At 47.7% G+C, this 20,625-nt stretch overlaps 1 protein-coding gene across 1 annotated transcript; it reads left to right on the top strand.

The window, feature by feature from the left end:
• The first annotated feature begins 313 nt into the window (after nt 1-313).
• Gja3 (gap junction protein alpha 3) lies at nt 314-20,134 on the top strand. Its single transcript, XM_074042832.1, has 2 exons — nt 314-444; nt 16,923-20,134. Exon 2 carries the CDS (start codon nt 16,940-16,942, stop codon nt 18,188-18,190), a length of 1,251 nt encoding a protein of 416 aa, XP_073898933.1. The 5' UTR covers nt 314-444; nt 16,923-16,939; the 3' UTR covers nt 18,191-20,134.
• The last annotated feature ends 491 nt before the right edge of the window (nt 20,135-20,625 follow it).

The raw sequence follows: 20,625 nt of genomic DNA, 5'->3' as shown, positions 1-20,625 counted from the left end.
CCGGTCCTACCCGGCCCTGCCTTCGGCCGGGGGTGCGGCCGTGTCCCCGGGCGGCGGCACGCGGCGGGGCGAGGCGCCGACGCCCACACGCCCAACTCCGGGCGCACTGGGGCCGCGCGGACCTGCGCCGTGCGCCCTGGGCGCTGCGCTCCCGGTGCCCAGCCTGACCGAGGCGGGCGGGTGCGGGGTGCGGGCGCAGGGCGGGGCGGGGCGGGGATGGAGGCGCGGGGCGCGGACGCCGAGGGGGCGCGGCCGGGCGGGTGGGCGGTGGAGGGGGCGGGGCGCGGGGCCTGGGGCGCACGGCCGGCGCGCGCTGGGATGGCGGCCGCCCTGCGCGGGGCGCACGCGTGGAGCTGCGCGGCGCGCTGAGGGGCGGCTTCCTCTCCAGAGCAGCCGAAGCCCCGCTTGGGAAGGAGCGCCCGGTGGCCGCCGCGGCGGAGCGGGGTAAGGCGCGCGGGGCGCAGGGGCGGACGGGCGGCACCCCCAGGATCGCTTTGGGGTCCTCGGACGCCCCTGCTCTGGAAACCTTCCGCGACCCTCACGGGGAGCCCCGGGGCCTGGAAGACTTTCTGAGAAACTTCTGGAATAACTGGCCGTACTCCTCTGCTCCTGGAGGTCTCGGCCTGACGCGTGGCAGAGGCTGGGATGAGGTTTTCCTGGGGTCGTTGTCGCCCTTGGGCCGCCCCAGGATGCAGGGACCTTAGAGATTGTGAAGTACTGGAAAGGCGCAGCTGTGGTGGGAAGGCGACTGCAGGTGCCGGTATTAGGGTCGCAGGTGGATCCGTGGGGAACGAGGTCGGCCGCCTCCTTGCTTCTGAAAAACTTTCTTAAAGTTTTTTTCTTCTTCTTTTTAAAGAAATGCTTTAGCCCTGCGCTGATGGTTCAGATGGTAGAGCTTGCCTTGCAAGCGCGAAGCCCTGAGTTCAAACTCCAGCCCCCCCCAAAAAACTTTAGGGGACAGGGAGCTTGGCTCAAGTGGTGGAGCACCTGCCTAGCAAGTGCAGGACACTGAGTTCCAAAAAAAACCAGTTATTAAAGTTCTTAAATATTTTAGTTTTCAGCGCCACTACCTAACTAGCCAATCTGTGTACCCACCTGTGATGGTGTGAGTGGAAAGAATTACAGAAGAGTGGGGAAACGCTTACTGCACTGGACAGTAATTCCGTCTTTTGGGAGACTTGTAGTGACAGTAACTTGCCGTGACAGGCAAGTGCCTTGCTGTCTGCTCCACGCTCTAGTGAACAGGATTCATCCCCCTACGCAGGGCTCTCGGCTTGGGAATGTGTGTGACTGGGACTTTAGCACACCAGTTTTTAATTGTATGAAGATCTCCAAAATATACGCCATTTGACTATGAGTGCGCACAAACAGCTGAGAAGTGCATTAGGCCCTGGCTGTCACCTCTAAATTCAGACCGATGGTGATTTGTGATGTGCGTCGCTTTGCTGATGGCCGCTCCGCGGTGCTATGAAATGTAAGACAAACATAAAAAAGACCAAAGAGGAAAGGCAGGGAGTTACTTTGCAAGTGTCAGTGTGACCAGAGTAAACACCAGCTAATGTGGCTCAAATTCCTCCTGCTCAGCACTTTCCTGCGGGTTGAGATAAGCATCACATAAGGGCAGTGAGTGCACGTCTCCGACGTCTCCGACCCCGTCTCTGTCTCTGTCCCCGTAGTATGAACTGATTCACAAAACTGTGCCGGGGCAACACAGCAGATAGTGCTACGCTGGGTGACTGACACATGGCTGAAAGTGGTCTTAAAGTAATGGTGAGCAGCCGGTATGGTAGCCCACGACTGTAATCCTAGCCACTTGGGAGACTGAGATTGGGAGGATGGAAGTTTGAGGCCAACCAGGGCAAATAGTTGGTGTGAAGAGCGAGCCTGGCTGAGTTGCCAGCTTCACTAATCCATAGTCTCTCTCCCTCTGGAGTGCCAGGCCTGCTCCCAGGACAGGGACCCATATTTTACAAGTCTGGCTCTCCGCTTGCCTGCTGCAAACCACCCTCCTTTGGCTTATCTTGATATCTTGATTATTTTAATATCCACAGTCCATAGCACAAGGCCACAAACATAGAAGGATTTAATAAAGGGGGAAAATTGAAAAGGGAAAAAATCCAATATTGTCCATGTGATAGAACCACATTGGCTATGTCTATAAAAGCATTTTTTTTCCAATTTCAGTATAATGCTTAAAGGCAATAAAATAAGTTTCATCTTAATTTTCATCCCTACAGTGGTGGTAAATTCTCCCTCCTGTTAACTAGGTTAGTCCTCTCCTCTTGCTTTTTAAAAACTACTACGTTTCCAAACGTGTGACTTAGTAATGGTTGCTGTGGCTAGTTTGTGCGCCCTTGAATTTTTTCTTTCATCTGAAGAATTAGTGCTTTGTTTAAATGGACTTGTTAAACTAATGGTACTAAATATAACAACTTATTTTTTCATGCCGTCCACATGATTGTCTTCATAAATTATTTCCTGTTAGCTTTAAAATGAAAGCTATCTTTTGTTCTGGAACCTAGATGAGAGTTCAGGTTCTACGCTAGTAGTAGATATAAGTAAGAAAAGTTAAGTTTATGTTCCTGTTGTAGGAATTTTTCTGCAACAAAATAGAAAGCACTTTAGCATGTACCTTGTGTCAGTAATATGAATGGAATGATAAAATACAGTTACCAAGTTGTGGGGTTTTGTTCACTGACATCTGAATTTTCTTTTAAGTAGTGTTTCTAATTTCTATGATGAATGAGGTCATCGGGCTGCCTTAGCATACTAGCAATTTTTATAAAAGTGCAAATGTTCCTTTAGGCTCAAAGGAAGAGTAAAAGCTTAAAACATGCTCTCACCTGCGTTTCTAAATGTGTTTTGAAGTGTGTTAGAATAGGGTGGCAGTGCAAAGGCAGCTGTTGTAACCTGAATCCCCCGCCTGGTGTGAAACCCCGCAGGTCACAGGAAAGGGACACAGAGCTGGACCTGGAGACCCAGTGCGGGGTTTCCCATTCTGTAAGGGAGGAAGGTAAACCAGTCAACGTCTAAGTGCTCTAATTCCCTGTGTCCCCATGGATGGTGAGGAGGATGTGGGGATGAAGTCATTGGGTTTATGTGGGGTTTATAATGACCTCTTAACTGGAGTTATGGGGTCAGTGTTAGAAATACTGCTCCCACTGCCTGAGTTTGGTGTTGGAACATAACAAGAGCCTGTTCAGATCACTGTTGTGTTAAGCACCCTATAATTTTCTTGTACCTTGCCCTTACCCATCCCTCAGAAAATGCGCTACTGATAAGTTCCATTCATTTATTAAACGTTTGGGTAAGTGAACAGTTTTAGTGGAATTCATAGGTCTTTCACAGAACTCAAAAAAAAAAAAAAAAAAAAACCCTGACAACGCTGTGGAATAATGGACAGAAGAAACAAGAGGACTGGACCCGGGTAGTTAAGAGTGAGGGCATCAGAGGCAGGGGAACCCTGGTGTGACCTAGGTGGTCGTGGGGGACAGCCAAGTCTCCACGCTCTGGACTGTCTTCACCTTCCTGTTGATCTAACCGAAGGTTGGCCAGCTGTTAATTTTGTAGATTACTGTTAGGATTCTAATTGTGGAAACAATGACTCAGTACTGATTTCCAGAGGGAATCTTTATTTGTCCGAGTATTTCAAGAAGAAAGGATAAAAAAGCTAAGTGTACTGTTGAGTTTGCTCATCCTCAGTATGAAACACTGAAGCCTTTTGTGTTTAAATGAGCACATTTGTCTAAATTGCTTCCAAATGAAAATTAGCCTTCATTGCAGCCAGGCATGTTGGCATGCTACTCGTAGGCTGAGGCAGAAGGATTGCTTGAGTGTACAAGTTCAAAGCCAGCCTAAGCAACATAGCAAGACCTTGTCTCAAAAAATAAACTAGGATAAAATTAGCTGACACTGAGCTTCTAATTTCGAAAGATCAAAAACGAAAAACTGAGCCAGGTGCAGTGGCTTATACTTAAAATTGTAGCTACTTGGGAAGCAGGGATTGGGAGGGTCAAGGTTCACGCCCAAGTAAAAAGTTTGGGAGACCCCAGCTCAACCAAGGCTGGATGGGAGGCATGCCCTGTCCTCTCAGCTACGCAGAGAGCATAAATAGTAGTATCGAAGTCCAGACGGACTCTGGCATACACATGAGACCCTATTTGAAAAATAACCAAAGTGAAAAAGGCTAGGATTATGGCTCAAGTGGTAGAATGCCTGCCTGTCAAGTGCAAGGCCCTGTGTTCAAACCCCAGTCCCACCAAGAAAAAAATATATCCCAGAAAAACTGATTTACTCTTCCCTTTGATTAGGGATAGAAGTGTTCACCATGTTTATTGTATGCAGCCAAATGAAGACTCAAGAACATTCAAGTCTCAGTTACTCATAAGGGATTAAAATCCCCACATGAAGGGAAAATAAGAGAATTGACCAGAGTGATGCAGAGGGGGCACACTCTACCATAAGTGCTTGCTGTGCCTTCTTATTTCATGTGTAATGTGAGTAGATGAAAGTGTAATTTAAGGGCTAGGCATGCAGCTCAGTGGTAAGGCCTAGCATGCACAAGGCCCTGGGTTTGATCTGTACCGCTGGAAGCAAAGCTAGCAGTAAAATGTATAACAAAGTTTTAAAAGTCCAATTTAAAAACAATTCTGTGCTTATAGAAACTTGTTCTCTGACAATAAAAATATGTAATTCTAGTAGTGCTTTAGAACTATTAATAAAGAAGATGAGAAATTAGTGTTTTATAATTTCATTAAACCGTTTGGTTCTGGATGAGAGTATTAGATTATAAAAAGTGGCATTGAGTTATTAAAAAGTAGTAGGACATTTCATTTTTCCAGTCAAAATTAGAGCTAAAAATCCCTGGAACTGTGTAATAATAATAAATGTAATAGCCAGGCGCCAGTGGCTCACTCCTATAATCCTAGTAACTCAGTTCAAGAGACCCTATCTCAAAAAAACCATCACAAAAGGAGGGCTGGTGGAGTGACTCAAGTGATAGAGCACCTACCTAGCAAGCATCAGGCCCTGAGTTCAAACCTCAGTGCTGCCAAAAAAAAATAATAATGATTTTATGATAGTGTAAAAGATACCCTTAAGTGTGTATTTTATAATAATTAATGTGTTAGTATTTAACATTTTATTTAGTATTAGATGTCTGTTGAAGACATCCTTAGAATTATTTGTAGACTTATTCTATATACCATGAATATAATACACTTGGGAAGATACTGGAAAAAAAAGGAAAAGTAAACTGTCATTCTTTTTTAAGCATTTCAAAGTTGGTTCTTTAAGAAAAACTTCTAGCAAGGCTAGTATTTTAAAAAGCCTCAACTGAGCATGAAACAATGAAATCTAAGAAAAAGTCATAGAGTTTAAAAATCTTAAGAAAATGCAATGAATAATTTTATGTCAATAGATTTGAAACAGAGATGAAGTAGAAATTTTTCTAAAAGATGCAAATGATCAAAAATGCCCTAACAGCAGACCTCAGTAGATCACTAACAGTTAATGAAATTGAACTTGTAATCAAGTCCTCCTCCCAGCTACCTCAAGAAAAGACATTAGTCCCTTTTATAGGGGATTCTTACATGAGGTTATTCATAGAATTAAATTTTTTCAGACTCAATTAGCTTATATGCCAGAATCTGATACTATTACCAAAAAAGTTGAGACGAATAAGAATCCAAAATAAAGTAGCAGAAAACTGAATGTTGCACATTGGAGAGTAACTCATAGTGAAGAGGATTCACCCCAGCAAAGCCAATGGGGTCACAGTGTGAAACAACTGGGCAAGGTGCTTTATTAACTCAAGGATTCCGTCATGGAGTGGAAACGAAAACAGCACGAAGTCCTTCGCCAACAAGAGAAACTTCCTAAGCCTGATAAAAATTGAGACGCAGTCAATGATAACAATTTATACACATTTTTGTTAAACTCAGAAACGAGAAGATGTTGCACACACTGTCTAGAAGTCCTGGCCAGTATAAGAAAAAGAACAGAAAGTAGAATTAGGAAAGAAAGAGGCAAATTTGTGTTTATTAGCAGGTGATCTGATTGTGTATCTAGCTGGGAAGTCAGAAGGAATCTCCTACTGGAACTTTAGGGCTTTCTAACAGGTTTCTGGATACAGGATTAGTATATAAAAATTGTGTTCCAGCGAGGGGCATCCATCAAAAGATTTTTAAAAACTATTTAGAACAATGTAGAACAACTCTCTACAACCTCTAGGAATAAACCTGAAAGTTTTGTGAGGCTTTCCGGGGCAAGAGCCCAAGAGCATTTGAGTCATTAGAGGAGATCTGTAGCAGGGCTGCTTACTGAGTGCAAACAAGGTGATGAAGAGGTAAACTTGATTCACCTGTACATCTAGTGCATTTCCAATCAAAATCATAGTTTGGATTTTTGTGGGATGCCACAAGATTTCATTTGGAAGAAATAAAAGGCCCAAAATGGTTGAGACAAATTTGGAGAAGTACCCCAGGAGGCTCCTTCTACCAGACATCAAGTGCAGTCATCCTGGGCATGCACTGGGGTCCAGTCCCAGTGCATCCCTCCACAGGTACAATCCAAGGATGCTGAGGTCCCTCTGCGACATGGTCCAGTATTTGCACCTCCTCCCTGGTACTTTCAGTTGCTTCTGGGCTTAAAACCTACACATGCACAATATAACACCTAAGACATATAAATGTCATGTTACACTGTGTAAGTTAGGGAGTCATGATGAGAAAAATGTACATGCTTGGTACAGACAGAATTATTTTTCAGATGCAATTTAAAAAACACATCTGATCTGACACTGGTTGAATCTGCAAGTTCTGGAGGAACAAGTGTACGGTCTCAGCGTGAAGGAGTGAAAGACGCTAATGGAAAATAAATCTTCTTTTGCTACAGAGAGAGCCAGAGGTGCCCATTCATCATTGTATCGTCTTTTTGACTAGTTCAGTCCACTGTGTCCTTTTAGATATGTGCCAAAACTTACCACGTGAGCCAAGCAGACATTTCCAGTTGAGCATTGGTAATGTCTTTCTGGATGAGAGGACATGTGACCTCAACATCACACTCAGCAGTGTCCCAGGCAGTCACACAAAGTGACACAAAGTTAACTTGCCTCCTCCTACCCCACATTATTCTACCTCTCCTTAGTAAGTCCAGTAACAGTGCTTTAATTGTCAAGACACTGTTATAAAAGGCAGTGGAGTACAATACAAATGAAATATTTTGGCTCCAATTCTGTTCCAGAGTCACAAACTAATACTTGCTCCCTTGCCATCCCCTCCTATGCTCCTCCTGTGGACGCCAGGGTACCCCAGGGCTCTAGCCCTAGCTCCTTCCCTTCTCCCTGCAGCCTGAAGATTTTAAATACCACCAGTTGATGATGAGTCCCAGATAGGACCTTCAGCCTGGACACTTGCACATCTCTCGAGCATTTCAAATTTCACATGTCACAAATAGAGCCCATGGCTGCCATGCCCTTGCCTGTCTTGCCCTTTCTGTGCTGTCCATTTCTCCAGTAGGGAGAGGGGGGCATCAGTGCTGACACCCTCCTCAGCCTCTTTGGCCTCCCCACCCCATCCCATGGTCATGTCCTTTGGGTGTGGCTGTCAGGCAGGCTTGGTGTTTTTGCCCCAGGCACTGCTGGGCATCACTCTCTGGGTGGCAGCATGGCCTCCTCACTGGAGACTCTGCATGTTCTCTTTGCCCTTCTAGATGTCCCTTGGGTGTACAGGGCAGATTAGTCCCTCAAGCCTAGCAGGGAGGCTCCCTCCTGAGCCCATACTGCCTGGAGTGCTTTGCCCTGCAGCCTAGGTACCCACTTGGGTCTTCACACCATGTCCCCTGCCCCCTGTGGCCTGCTGCTCCTCTCTGACCTCTGTGCCCAGACTTGCTGTCTCATCTCCAGCACCAGGAGGGCACTGGATACACCTGATTTGGCTTGTGTTGTGTCTCCTCCACGTGGGTGAGAGCTGCACCAGGACAGGGCTCGGGTCGGTTGAGTACCAATCCCTCAGCCTGGAGAGGGTCTTGTGTGGAGCAGCCTCACAGTTGTTCAGGGCTGCACGCAGTCCATGGGTATGGCATCTGGTTACAGAGGAGAGCCAGGTGGCACCAACCTCTCACTTCCTCTTTGCTCCCTCATCATGGACTCTTATCATCTTGAGGGCCTGAATGACCTCCTTCTTGACCTTACTGACAAGAGTCTTGTCAACACTTTGGGGAGTTTTCTTCCCACACCTGCCCTCTCCCCTCCCTCCTGTCAGGGAAGGAGTCTGCCTGTCCTCCTCACTTCTGACTTTGCCCTCTGATGTCCACAACCCATGGCTCCCCTCTTGAAAATGTCTCCATTGAGCCCTGCACCCTTTGGTGCTGTGACTCCTTCCTTTAATTCCAGACTACTGAGGAAAAATTCTATACCACAGCCTCCATTTGCCCCATCTGCTGCCTCTAACCCCTCACCTAGACTTTTGTTTTGTTCCTACTCTCCTACCAGAGTGCTCAGTGGCCCCCTTCTTGTGCAATCAAAGGGCTGTACCTCATCTTTGAATGCTCTGAAGAGTGTTGACACTGTTAGTCACCCCTCTTCAAAGCCCTGTGTTGGCCTTCTCAGTACTGTACTGCCTTCTGAGGTGGGAGTGGCATTTGCAGGCGTCCTGTCATAGATGTTCTTTTGCCCTCAAGCCCCTCCCAGGTCCCTATGCACCTGCTGGCCCCATGTTGACTACAAAAGCTGCAGGAACTACCTGAGCACTTCTTCCCTAAGGTTAGACATTTCTAAACTTCCCAGCTACTCAGGAGGCTGAGGCAGGAGGATTGCCTCCTATAAACCCAGCACTCAGGAGGCTGAGGTAGGAGAGTCCCAAGTTTGAGGCCAGCCTGGGCTACATAGAGAGACTCTCTCAAACAAAACAAAACCATTTCCAAACTAACTTTCCTGTAAGACTGAGGGGAGGGGCTGGGGATGGGCTCAGTGGTGCTTGCTTGGCATGCCCAAGGCCCTGGTTCATAGCCAGGGCCACAAAAGAAAAGAAAAAAAAAAAGACTGCGGGGAAATGATCACAAAAAAGTATAAAAGGGTGAAACAATTCTCAGAACACAAATCCCAAGTGTTTGATAAACTGCAATGTCTTGGCTTCTGTGTGGATCTACCTGGTCCACCACAAGACACTGGTGTCCTCACACCCAGCACCACTGTGCCCAAGCTGTGCTCAGTCCCGGTGCTCAGTCCTAGTCCCTTCCCCCATTGCTCAACTGTGTCCCCTTCCCCGAGACCGGAGTCTCCTATGGCACCCCATCATTTTGCTGGGTTTTCTCCAAAGCTCATCATGAGGCCTTTGTTCTTTTGCTCTGTTTCCCCCAGGAGAGGGGAAGGTGCAACTTCCCTACCACTTCCTGCATTCCGCGAAGGAGGTTGTTGATTCTGTCCTGCAAACATCAGAATGTCCTAATGCAAACTGAGGCAGCCACGCATCACTACGTGATATGGCCACATAGTGACTGTATACAGTGGCATCCTTGCCATGCCTGCAGTCCATCATTGACTCAACTATTATGTAGCAGAAGACAATCTAAAAAGTGCTCAGTAAACATTGCACAGTACTGTCATCAGACCACCTGCACCTTAAAGTTAAATGTCTTCCACGATACCACAGAGCCAATTCTTCCAGTCAACATCCTGCCTGCCACCTCTTGCTCTTTAAATGGCCCCATTACTTCCCCAGTCACCAGCTTAGAGGTGGAAGTCTTGTCTTTCATCCTTAGCTCTTACTCCCTGCCACAGAAGTTCAATTTTTGTCTTCAGAACATGTCCCTTTTCTGTCCCTCCTTTTGTCCACTTTGTCCTGGGCCTTCAGCATGCCCTCTGAGATTGCCACACACCCTGAGTCCTCCAGCTGTCAGGGGCCCCCTTTTCTTGAACAACACTCCCACAAATCTCTCCCCTTCACAGTTGTCTAGTGACTTTCCATTTCATTCCTTTGGACCTAGTGTCTGCTGAGTGTCCACTGTGCATAGAGCAGGGCCACAGCCTTCGAAATTCACTGCTTTTTTATAACCCAGGAGCCCTGATGCCATTGTACCTGGTCGCACCTCTCCCCCCCCATAGTGTTCCCTTCTCCCTTTCTCCCCCCCCATAGTGTTCCCTTCTCCCTTTCTTTTACCTAGAACTGCCTCCCCTAATCCCAGCTCCAGTTCTGCTCTTCCACAAAGCATTCCCTAATTACTCATTTATTTCTTTGTTTGTTTATTTATTTATTTGGTGCTACTGGGGTTTGAACTTAGGCCCTCATGCCTGCTAAGCAGTTACTCTTACCACTTAAGCCACTCCATCAGCCCATTTTTGTGTTGGGCATTTTCAAGATAGGGTCTTGCAAACTATTTGCTCGGGGTTGGCTTTGAACCTTGATCTTCCTAATCTCTCCCCCCTGAGTAGCTAGGATTATAGGCATGAGCCACCAGTGCTCATTTTAATAGTAGCATCCCTTTTCTCTGAAATCCCTCTGCCTGGATATATCACGTAGCTCCTAACTTACTGAATTTTCCATCTCCACAAATAGGCATTAAAAGACAGACTGTACCTTACACTCACTGTGTCCAACAAACTCTATGGCTTAGAACTGACACAAGATTGTCACTGTTATTTATAGTAAAAAGCCACCAATTAATCTGAAGGGAAATCACAGCATATCCCAAAGGCCCAGGTGAAAACTGTAACTGTTGGAAGGAAGATAGGGCTATTTAAAAGCATCTATAAAAACTTTGAAATGTGTTTGCTACTCAGTGGTATGAGTCAAATCTTGGTTTTTTTGTTTGTTTTTTGGTGGCACTGGGGTTTGAACTTAGGGCCTCACGCTTGCTAGGCAGGTGCTCTTAGTGCTTGAGCCACTCGGCAAGCGTCCGATCTTTCACTGAGATAAAAATGAAAAGACAGAGTGCCACATCATGGAGGTGAGTAATGTTTTGTGTCCAGGTAGTATAACCCACTACCACCATTTTTAGATCAATTGCTTCCATGCCTCACTTCCAGCAGTGGGGCTTTTGTCATTGTGTGCACATCACAGAGTGTGCTTACACAAACTAAGATGACTACCTCATTGCCAGGTGGCACATTCTTATAGGACCCTTGTTGTATCTTCCATCTATGAATGACCAAAATGTTGTTGTGCAGCTATCTAAAAAGTACTTCTGTAATGCAGGGTGTAGTATTCTGTCACTAGCTCATAGGCACCTTACAGAATTCATCAGTCACACTGGGAGTTTCCCATCAACAACAATAAACCCGGGCTGTCCTCCGTATTAGCCCATTTGATTACGAAAATACCTGAGGTGCACTATTTATGAACAACAAGAGAGGTTTGTTAAGCTCACAGTTTCTCAGGTTCAGGGGATGGTGCTGGCATCAGCTTGGTGCTGGTGAAGGCCCTCCTGGCTGTGATACATCATTAAGTGAGAGCGTGTGAGAGGAGAGATCATGTGGACAAATAGGAAGGGAGGCTGAGGTCCCTCAGTTCCTTCTGAGGGCCAGCTACCAGTTGACCTTAGGACCGCCCACCAGCCACCACCTCCAGACACATGAACCTTGGAAGACAAACTGTAGCACCCTCTTTCCAGAAGGACTCAGGCCATTCCCTTCCCCCCAGCCTTTGTGCACACCCTTGGGGCTCTGCTCTTCCCTTAGGAGTCTCTGGACCAGTACCTCACATCTGTGCTGATTTCACTGTCTGACTGGTGTCAGAGATGTGATTAAAAAGCGGTGTTGAGCGAGGCACCAGGCACCAGTAGCTTGCACCTGTAATCCTAGCTACTCAAGAGGCAGAGATCAGGAGGACTGCAGTTCGAAGCCAGCCCCAGGCAAATAGTTCTCAAGACCTTATCTCAAAAATATCCAGCACAAAAAAAGAGCTGATGGAGTGACTCGAGTGATAGAGTGCCTGCAAACAGATAGTCCTCTGGTTAAATTTTTCATTCATGCTTGCATTCAAAAAACCAAACCCACACCAAGCGATGCAGCCAGGACAGTGAACAGTGACAGTTAGGAACATGCACTCCTGGCCCTTGAGGGCTGCTTCCCCTGACGTGTGTTACCACCCACAGCCCTCACCAGGACTGGCAGTGCGCCTCTGTGAGTTCATCTACTTACACAGGTAAGCAGACTGTTTTGTGTTTGTCTTTTGTGGGCCCATCATAGGCCCAATTAAATAGCACAAAGCAGTGGAAACCATTGCTGCTTTCCAAAAACTAGGACCTTAAAAAGGAAGGCCCTGGTCATGCATCCTTTATGATGACAAGTGTGATGTGTTGTTATGGGAAATGCAGAGATGTATGAGAAGAAAGTAAAAATCACCCCGTTCTCAGAACCGTCCCTGTAAACAGTTGCCTATCATTCTTCTCTTCTCTGTGTGTGTGTGTGAGTGTGTCTGTAACAGCAGGTGTCAGGCTGCAGTCCTGTGCGAGGTGCTTGCCATTAGTTATTAGAGCACCGGTGTTTCATGTCATCAATGTGGCTTGAATTACATTCAACTTAATATACTAATACACACTTTAGTAGTTATGAATGATACGATGTGCTTACATTTTAGTAATTATGAATAAGATTTTCGCTTACACCTGGCCTTATTTCTATAAGAAATTTAAGATATACTGGTGATTAATTCTTTTGCAAGCAACAAAAGTCTAACTTAACAGACAGAGTAGAAGTAGCTGACAGGGTCAATTCAGCATCTTCACAATGTCACAGAAGATGGCTATGGGGCTTTCACGGTTCTTCCCTTATGCTTACCAACTCATCCTTACAAGGCAGTTGCCCAGCTCCAGGCATCACATCTATATTCAATCTGGAAAAAGGACAGGGACTGCACAAGTAGCATCTCCCTTTTCAAAAATCTCGCACCTCACTGGGTGAGTTACCTTTTATAGTCACCTCCAGCCAGAAGGGAGATTAGGGGAGTAAGGATTTCGCTTCCCTTAGAGGCAGGCCAGGGAGAGGAGGATGCACGTCATTGTGGGTTGGCCAGACCACAGTATCAGCCACAGACAACCAGACACCATGATTGATTCAGCTGTCATTCTTTGGTGGCTATTTGTTTCCATCTATTGCTTCTCACTAGTAACATTTCAGCAAGCCACATGCAAGCTCAACCAGTCTCTGGTTGTCTCCTTAGTATGCCTGGAAACACACTTGAGGTCAGAGGGACTTGACTTTGCGTCTGTCACATTACTCACCCCTTCCTTGGGTGCACTACCAGACTGAGCACTTGAGAGCTCAGAAGCTCTTAAGTTATTCTGCCCTTAGGACTCAGTGAGCTGAGTCGCTGCAAAGCCCAGGCAGAACACCCAGGAGCAGTGCCATCATTCTTGTGGTGGCACCAGAGCACACACTTGAGTGTTCTGAGCACCAGGCACAGGTGGCTCTCTGGAAAAGGTGACCCAGGACAGAGCAGCAAAACGATGCTGCAGTCAGTGTCCCCACCCTCCTCCACATGATTTGCTGATAGAATAAGTAGTTGTTTGGCTGTCTGTGTACCTCAGTGGGTGCACACAACAGGCCTTTGAGGTGGTTGATCCAACACCATGGGACATGTTGCCTCTCTGGCCTGTGCTGTCCAGTCTGCCACGCAGGAGAGTCTCCTCCCTTGCTGTGTGCCATCAACCCTTCATGGGGAGCCCTGCCCACCAGACTCTTAGTTCATGTTGATACTTGCTAGCCAGCACTTGCACATCTGAGTAAGATGGGTGGCTGGAAAGATTGTTAAATACCCACACTGGCCTCTTCTCAGGAACCCCCAGAAGTGCACACCCCTGTTCTGTCTGCAGAACACAAAGGATGGTACACATGCCAGCTCCATCTTGAGGACCAGAAGTAATGGTCAGGTGGTCTCTGGAGAGCAGAGGCTGTGGTGTCCTGAGACAGCAAAGAAAGTAGATACCTGTGAGGCTTAGCTAGTGAGGATGTGAAAGACAGAGAGAACCTTCCAGAACAGAGAGAAGCCACAGTCACTAGTCTAGGGTGTGGCCTACAGAAGTGTATCCAGGGTACTAGTTTGGGCCTTCACTGGCCACCCTTGAGGGGAATGAGAAATGAGGCCAGGTCAGCAGGCCAGGCCCTGGACTGGGGCTGGGTTTCAGGCACAGCAGTGCAGTTTTGGGGGCTGTGGCCTGGTCCTGATGCATCTTGCTCACTGCCACCGTTCTGTCCTTCACAGTGCTGCCCAAGGCTGGACAGCACTGTGCTCAGGTCTGTGTGGTACAGGGTCTCCACGACCACAGGCAGGGGAGGGCCAAGGGCTTTCTATCACTGTGATGCCATACCTGACAGGGACTACTTATGAAGAAGAGGTTTCTGAGCTCAGTTTTGGAAGTTCAAGGTCATGGCATGGACATCAGTTCAGCCTCATTCATAGTGGAGGCTTTTATCACTAGACAGGAAGTCTGAAGGAGAGAGAAACACTGGAGTCACACAATTCCCTTTGAGGGCACGTCTCCCATGACCTAAGGACCTCTCAATAGACTCTACCCCTCAAAGGTCCCTTCACCTCCCCAAACCACCACCCTAATGACCATATCTCCAACACATGAGCCTTTGGGGGACTCCATAGCAAGGGGTCCTTTGTGATAGTTTGAGGGGAGCTGAGCCTTTTCTTCTGGGGACAGCTGTGGGGGCTGGTTAAGAGTCAGAATTGGTGGATCTGAGGAGAAGGGACCGAGTAGAACGGCTCCCTGAAACCCTTCATGGGTACAGTAAGTAATTTTCTGAAGTAAACCATTTACCTTCCAAGAATGTGAAATAATGCCAATACAGGCAAGGAGATGGCAGGATGCATGAAGAATGGTATTTCTCTAAAGATCTCTAGGAAACAAGCAAAATGTTGCAAAGAGAGAGTTCACTTTTCTGTTTCATTACATTGCTAGTGAGTAAAGTTTATTTGCCTTCAGACCTATTCATAAAGATTAATGTTCTTAAACCTTTCAAACTAAAAATGGAAGGAGTCACCTGTGGTTCCAGCTCACAGTCCAGCAGCTAGCCTGAACAGCAGCCATATGGGGGCATCTTCTAGTCTTGGTCCCCACCTTTCAAAGAGGGCCTGCATCTTCCCTCCCTCATCACTGTGTACAAGCTATGAAACCATCTCCCCATTGTGCACAGGCTCCTGCCTGGGGTCTTTGACCTAACATGTGCTGAGGGCTGAGCCTGCCACAGTGTTCTCCCCAGAGTGGGCCCCTCAGGAATAACGGGCCCTCCACATTCCAGCCCAGAAGACCAAGGCCATATGGTCTGTTTCTTTGGCTCCGCTCACTAGCACCCAGGCTGCTGTTGGGTGTGTGTTTTTCCAGTGCTCAGCACAGCACTGGGGACACGCAGGGGGCCTACTAGTGCTTTGAGTGACCGACTGCTGCAAGCCCCACTCTGCTGGACTGCAGCCGTGGTCCTGGCAGGATGATTATGGCCAGCTTGCCCTGGGTGCCTACTCAGGCACCCAGCAGCATCCTGGTCCCATTGAGGCTTTGCCCATGTCATCACCCCATCTCTCATTGCCTCAGTGTCCAATTTGGTCTTCTATAGGCAATGCATGTAATAGGTGAGGTGATTCTAGGTGGCAATTGATAGGGAATCACATGGTGAGAAAATCCCTTACCAATTCTGTTGTCTTCATGGTGGCCTTGGAGAAAGTCTGGTTCGACACTAGTGCGCTTGGCCCCCACCATCTGCAGACTCAATCAAGGACCAAAAATACTCAGAGAAAAATGTGTACTGAGCACATATAGAACTTTTTTTTTCATTATTCCCTAAAGAGTATAGTATAACAACTATTTCCGTAACATTGCACTGCATCGGGTATTACAAGTCACGCAGAGATGATCTAAAGTATACACAAGGATGTGTAGGTTCTGTGCAAGCACTGCCTCATCTTTTAGGAAGGGCCTGAGCATCCTTGGATTTTAGTAGCTGCAGTGGAGCGGGAAGCCAATCCCTTTTGGATAGTGAGGGACACTGTGTCTTTAACACCTGTCTATTGCTCCTCCCTGCCCTCTTTCACATAGTGAGAGCTTAACCTCGGGGTACTGGGCAAGTAATAGCTAATGGAATGTATCACCTTTGTTGTTATCAGTGGGTTCTTAAAGTTACCATCCATTTTTGGGACCAATGTCTATTTTTTATAGTAATAATTTAAAGGTAAATTTAAGCATTTAAGGTAAATTTAAGCATAAAAAGAAAGTTGACATGAAAAAAAGGAAGTAAATAATAGGAAAGGTAGTAGATGGACGGCAGAAGTTATGCAAGTGGCATGGGAAGGGTTTCAGTTTGGGAAAGGGGAACAGAAAGGTGAAGATGAGGAGCCATCCAGAGCGCCTGCAGAGTCCCCAGCTCCTGTCGGGAATGCAGACAGGCCAGGGGAAGTCACTTTTCTAGCCGGTTCCTTCGTCCCTGGAACGAGAAGAGCAACAGTGGTTACTTCATTTGGGCCAGCAGTGACGGCTGCACAGGAGAGTCCCTGTGCTTAGGCATGTATTCAACCGTGCTTGGCAAGACAGCGGGGACACCTACAGTCCGTAATCAGTCAGCCCACGGTATCCATGGGGAACGGCTACAGGACCCTGCGTACCCAAATCCTCACTTTGTTGGCACAGAATGGTGTAGCATTTGCGTATAACCCATACACATCCTTCTGTATACTTTAAATCATGTACACATGAAAAAAGGCAGTAGTTATTCAGAACATACGCCATTTCTCCACCTCCAGTACTTTGGTTCTGAGGTTTGTTGAACTTGAGGATGAAGAGGGGCTATGAATGTTCTCTCTCTTCTCCTCCCCTCCTCTCTCCTCTCCTCTCCTCTCTCCCCTTTCACACACAACACACCCACACCCACCCCGCACACCTGCCTCTGTTCTGTCTCTTGGGCATTAACACGCCACGTTCCCTTCCAGGTTAGGAGTCTGGAGCAATGGGCGACTGGAGCTTTCTGGGGCGACTACTCGAGAACGCACAGGAGCACTCCACGGTCATTGGCAAGGTCTGGCTGACGGTGCTGTTCATCTTCCGGATCCTGGTGCTGGGTGCAGCGGCCGAGGAGGTGTGGGGCGACGAGCAGTCGGACTTCACCTGCAACACCCAGCAGCCGGGCTGCGAGAACGTGTGCTACGACCGGGCTTTCCCCATCTCGCACCTGCGCTTCTGGGCACTGCAGATCATCTTCGTGTCGACGCCCACGCTCATCTACCTGGGCCACGTGCTGCACATCGTGCGCATGGAGGAGAAGAAGAAGGAGAGGGAGGAGGCGCTGCGGAAGACGTCTGGGTCGCTGCAGCAGACGTCTGGGTCGCTGCAGCCTGCCCAGGACGCGCTGCCCATGCGCGATGAGGGCGGCCGGGTGCGCATGGCGGGCGCGCTGCTGCGCACCTACGTGTTCAACGTCATCTTCAAGACGCTCTTCGAGGTGGGCTTCATTGCTGGCCAGTACTTTCTGTACGGCTTCCAGCTGCAGCCGCTCTACCGCTGTGACCGGTGGCCCTGCCCCAACACAGTGGACTGCTTCATCTCCAGGCCCACCGAGAAGACCATCTTCATCATCTTCATGCTAGCCGTGGCCTGTGCGTCCCTCGTGCTCAACATGCTGGAGATCTACCACCTGGGCTGGAAGAAGCTCAAGCAGGGGGTGACCAACCACTTCAGCCCAGAGGCCTCCGAAGCCCAGCTGAGGGCGGGGGACCCGCTCGAAGCCCCACCTGGCCCATCCACCGTCACCGTGGGATTCCCGCCTTACTACACTGCCTCTCCCAGGGGACAGACAAGTGCCGCGGGCTATCCCAGAGCAGACTTCAAAATGTTACCCCCAAACGAGGCACAAGGCAGAGGCCACCCTGCCCAGTTCTGCAATGGCCACCACCTGCTAATGGCGGAGCAGAACTGGGCCAACCAAGCGGCCGAGCAGCAGACTCCTGCGCGGAAGGCCTCCATGGCCACCAGCCCGCCACTCCTGCAGGAGGCCGAGCCCGGAGGCAGCATGCCACTGCTCCTGGGGGACAGTGGTGGCAGCAGCTTGGAGGAGAGCACCTTGGCGGTGACACCCGACACAGAGGAGCAGGCCGTGGCCACCGCCGTGGAGGTGCACGCGCCACCCTTGCCCCTTATAGACCAGGGAAGATCCAGCAAGGCCAGCAGTGGGCGGGCCAGACCTGGCGACTTAGCCATCTAGCTGTGGTCTCTCCAGACCCTGTTTTCTAGAAACCAAAACCAGATCAGCAGGTAGAGAGCGGGCCAGAAATCGAGAGCGTGCTGGAGTCTTCCCGGGAGAAGCTGGAGCAGAAAGCCTCAGGTGTCGGTGTGCAATGCTTGCTGTTCGTAGCACTGTGAGCTAGAGTGGGGATGACAGCAGGCTCCTGAGATTGGGAGTTAGGGCAGTGGGGGGCAGGGACTGTCGCCTTTAGATAGTCACAGCAGCCTGAGTGCTGCCTCTGAGTAACCGTTCTGTTGTGCAGCTCTCAGCTCGGTCACAGCTGGTGCCTCCCAGACACACTTAGCTCTATCTCTGCCTCATACTTTAACTGAGTTGAATTTCATTTGGGATATTTGCCAAACGGTACTAAAAAAAGACTTTGAGTGAGTCCATGTAGTGTCATTCGAGTTTCTGAAATTGCATGTGAAGGCCAGGGTATCAAGCTGCAGGCTGCATGACAAGTGACAATGAGCAGTTACCCTCCAGGGGTGGATTCAGTGGGACAGGGATGCAGAGGTTGCAGGCAGCAGGTAGGTGGACGTGCAGCCACGTGTGCGAGGAAGCTGACATAAAGTGTGGCAGGTATGCCTTAGGTATTTATTTTTAAAGATATTTTGTGCTTTGATCTGAATGGTACAGCTAGCTCCTCCCACTTTTTATCTTTCAGGAAAAACAGTGCTGTAAAAATGGACACTGACCCAGAGGATGCTAATTTGCCCTAATACACACTAGTAAAGATTTCAAACGTTCCTTTAAAACAAATTCTTCAACTTCAGAGTCAGCCAGTCACCATGAGAATGTATTATTATATAAAATAAAAGCGGGGGTGGGAATTTAAGTCCATTTCAAACACTTTAGGTTGTGAAGATTTTGAATGGGAGCTTAAAAGTTAACTACTGTTGCCAAGGAAAATATTTATACAGATGAATCAGTGATCTACACTTTTTTTTTTTTTAAAGAAAACAGTACAAAATAAAACGCTTCAAGTTTCCTAACCATTCTTTGTGGGCAGCCTGTTTGCTTTCTAAAGTGTAAATAAAGATGTCTGGGTTTTACTGCCTGTGTAACAACGTGTGCTGACTGTGGGGGTGTCCGCCGCACACAGAGCTTCCAGGTGTCCTTGCTGTGTGGAGGCCCAGCTGGAAGATGGCAGGATTTTCTCTATGGGTCTTGGTCACTATTCGTTTATAAACCAAGGAATGGTGGTAATGTTGAGCCCGTCTCTACTTGTATTTCTCACCTCCGACTTCCACAGTGTATCGTTAGTCGTCATTCAGCAAACAATCATACACTTCCCAGTAAGTTCATTTCTCACAATTCATTTGGGGCCATACTACACAATTTTCTCTTTTGCATCACCTGTGCTTGAAAAATGCTAATTTTTCATACATGTCCTGGAAGCACAGTTAAACCCTTTGGGAGATGATCTGAGTGACTCCTCATTTCTTCTGGCCGCTCTAGCTGCCTACCTTCTAAGGGCTCACATGCAGTGGATGCCTCGGTTCTCCTGAGTGAGGGACTGAGAAAGTCCTAGCGTGAAAAGCATTGTGATGGAACCCTTTGGTCCTCTTAGAAGATGCAGTGGCAGTCATCAGAGCACACAGGCCCCATTCATGGCGTGGGTGTGAACACTTAGTCCATTAAGTTCCGCCATAGTAAACATGCATGGTAACAGTACACTTCAGCTTTACCCACAATTGATTTGGGGTAGGGTTAACCATGAGAATGGGAACCCTAACTGGATTCGTTTTTACATTTAAAATTGAATTTGGCTGCAATGTGTTCATGAAAATGTCAGTATTGTTTGGCCATAGTTGCCTCATTTTAGTCCATAGGTAGGAATGTAAAATTCACCTACCTAAAACTCACCAATATATAAAGAAGTGATACTTTTCAACAGAGTATTGCCTGTGGTATCTTTTTTTCAGGGTAGTGTACTTGATTTCAATTCATGTGAGAAATGAAAACTCGTCTTGGTCTCTAAAGAGGTGTCCAATTCAGAAGACCATGATCTGTGTGTGACCCTCCTGGGCAGTGTAGAATTGCTCTGTGCTCATCCAGTCATCCTAGCATTGAAATGTGCAATAAAAATAGAATTGCCTCTCCTGACAGGCAAGATTCCAGACATGTTTTTTTCCTAACCTGCTAATGATTTGGAAACTTTACTAACACTGTTTTTCTCTTGATTTATGGAAAAAATTTAATACCTAGACATCTTTTAAAGCTCAGATGCTGTATTTATTGTATCTGCACACACCATTGCTTCTTACAGCCCTGTGTTTAGAAGCACAGCTATCAGCTGCCCTGAGCACAACCCACGATAATTAGGAAGTGCTCACAGCACCAAAATCCACTTTTAAAAATGCTAAAATATTTCTTATATTATCACTTTCTCCTTTTTAACCTTTATTTTA

This window comes from Castor canadensis, chromosome 10 (assembly GCF_047511655.1).
Source record: "Castor canadensis chromosome 10, mCasCan1.hap1v2, whole genome shotgun sequence".
NCBI lineage: Eukaryota > Metazoa > Chordata > Mammalia > Rodentia > Castoridae > Castor > Castor canadensis.
This window is presented reverse-complemented; position numbering and strand designations above follow the sequence as displayed.

What these genes read in the sequence shown, in the direction of transcription:
- Gja3 (XM_074042832.1), top strand. Translation starts at nt 16,940, where the DNA reads ATGGGCGACTGGAGCTTTCTGGGGCGACTACTCGAGAACGCACAGGAG.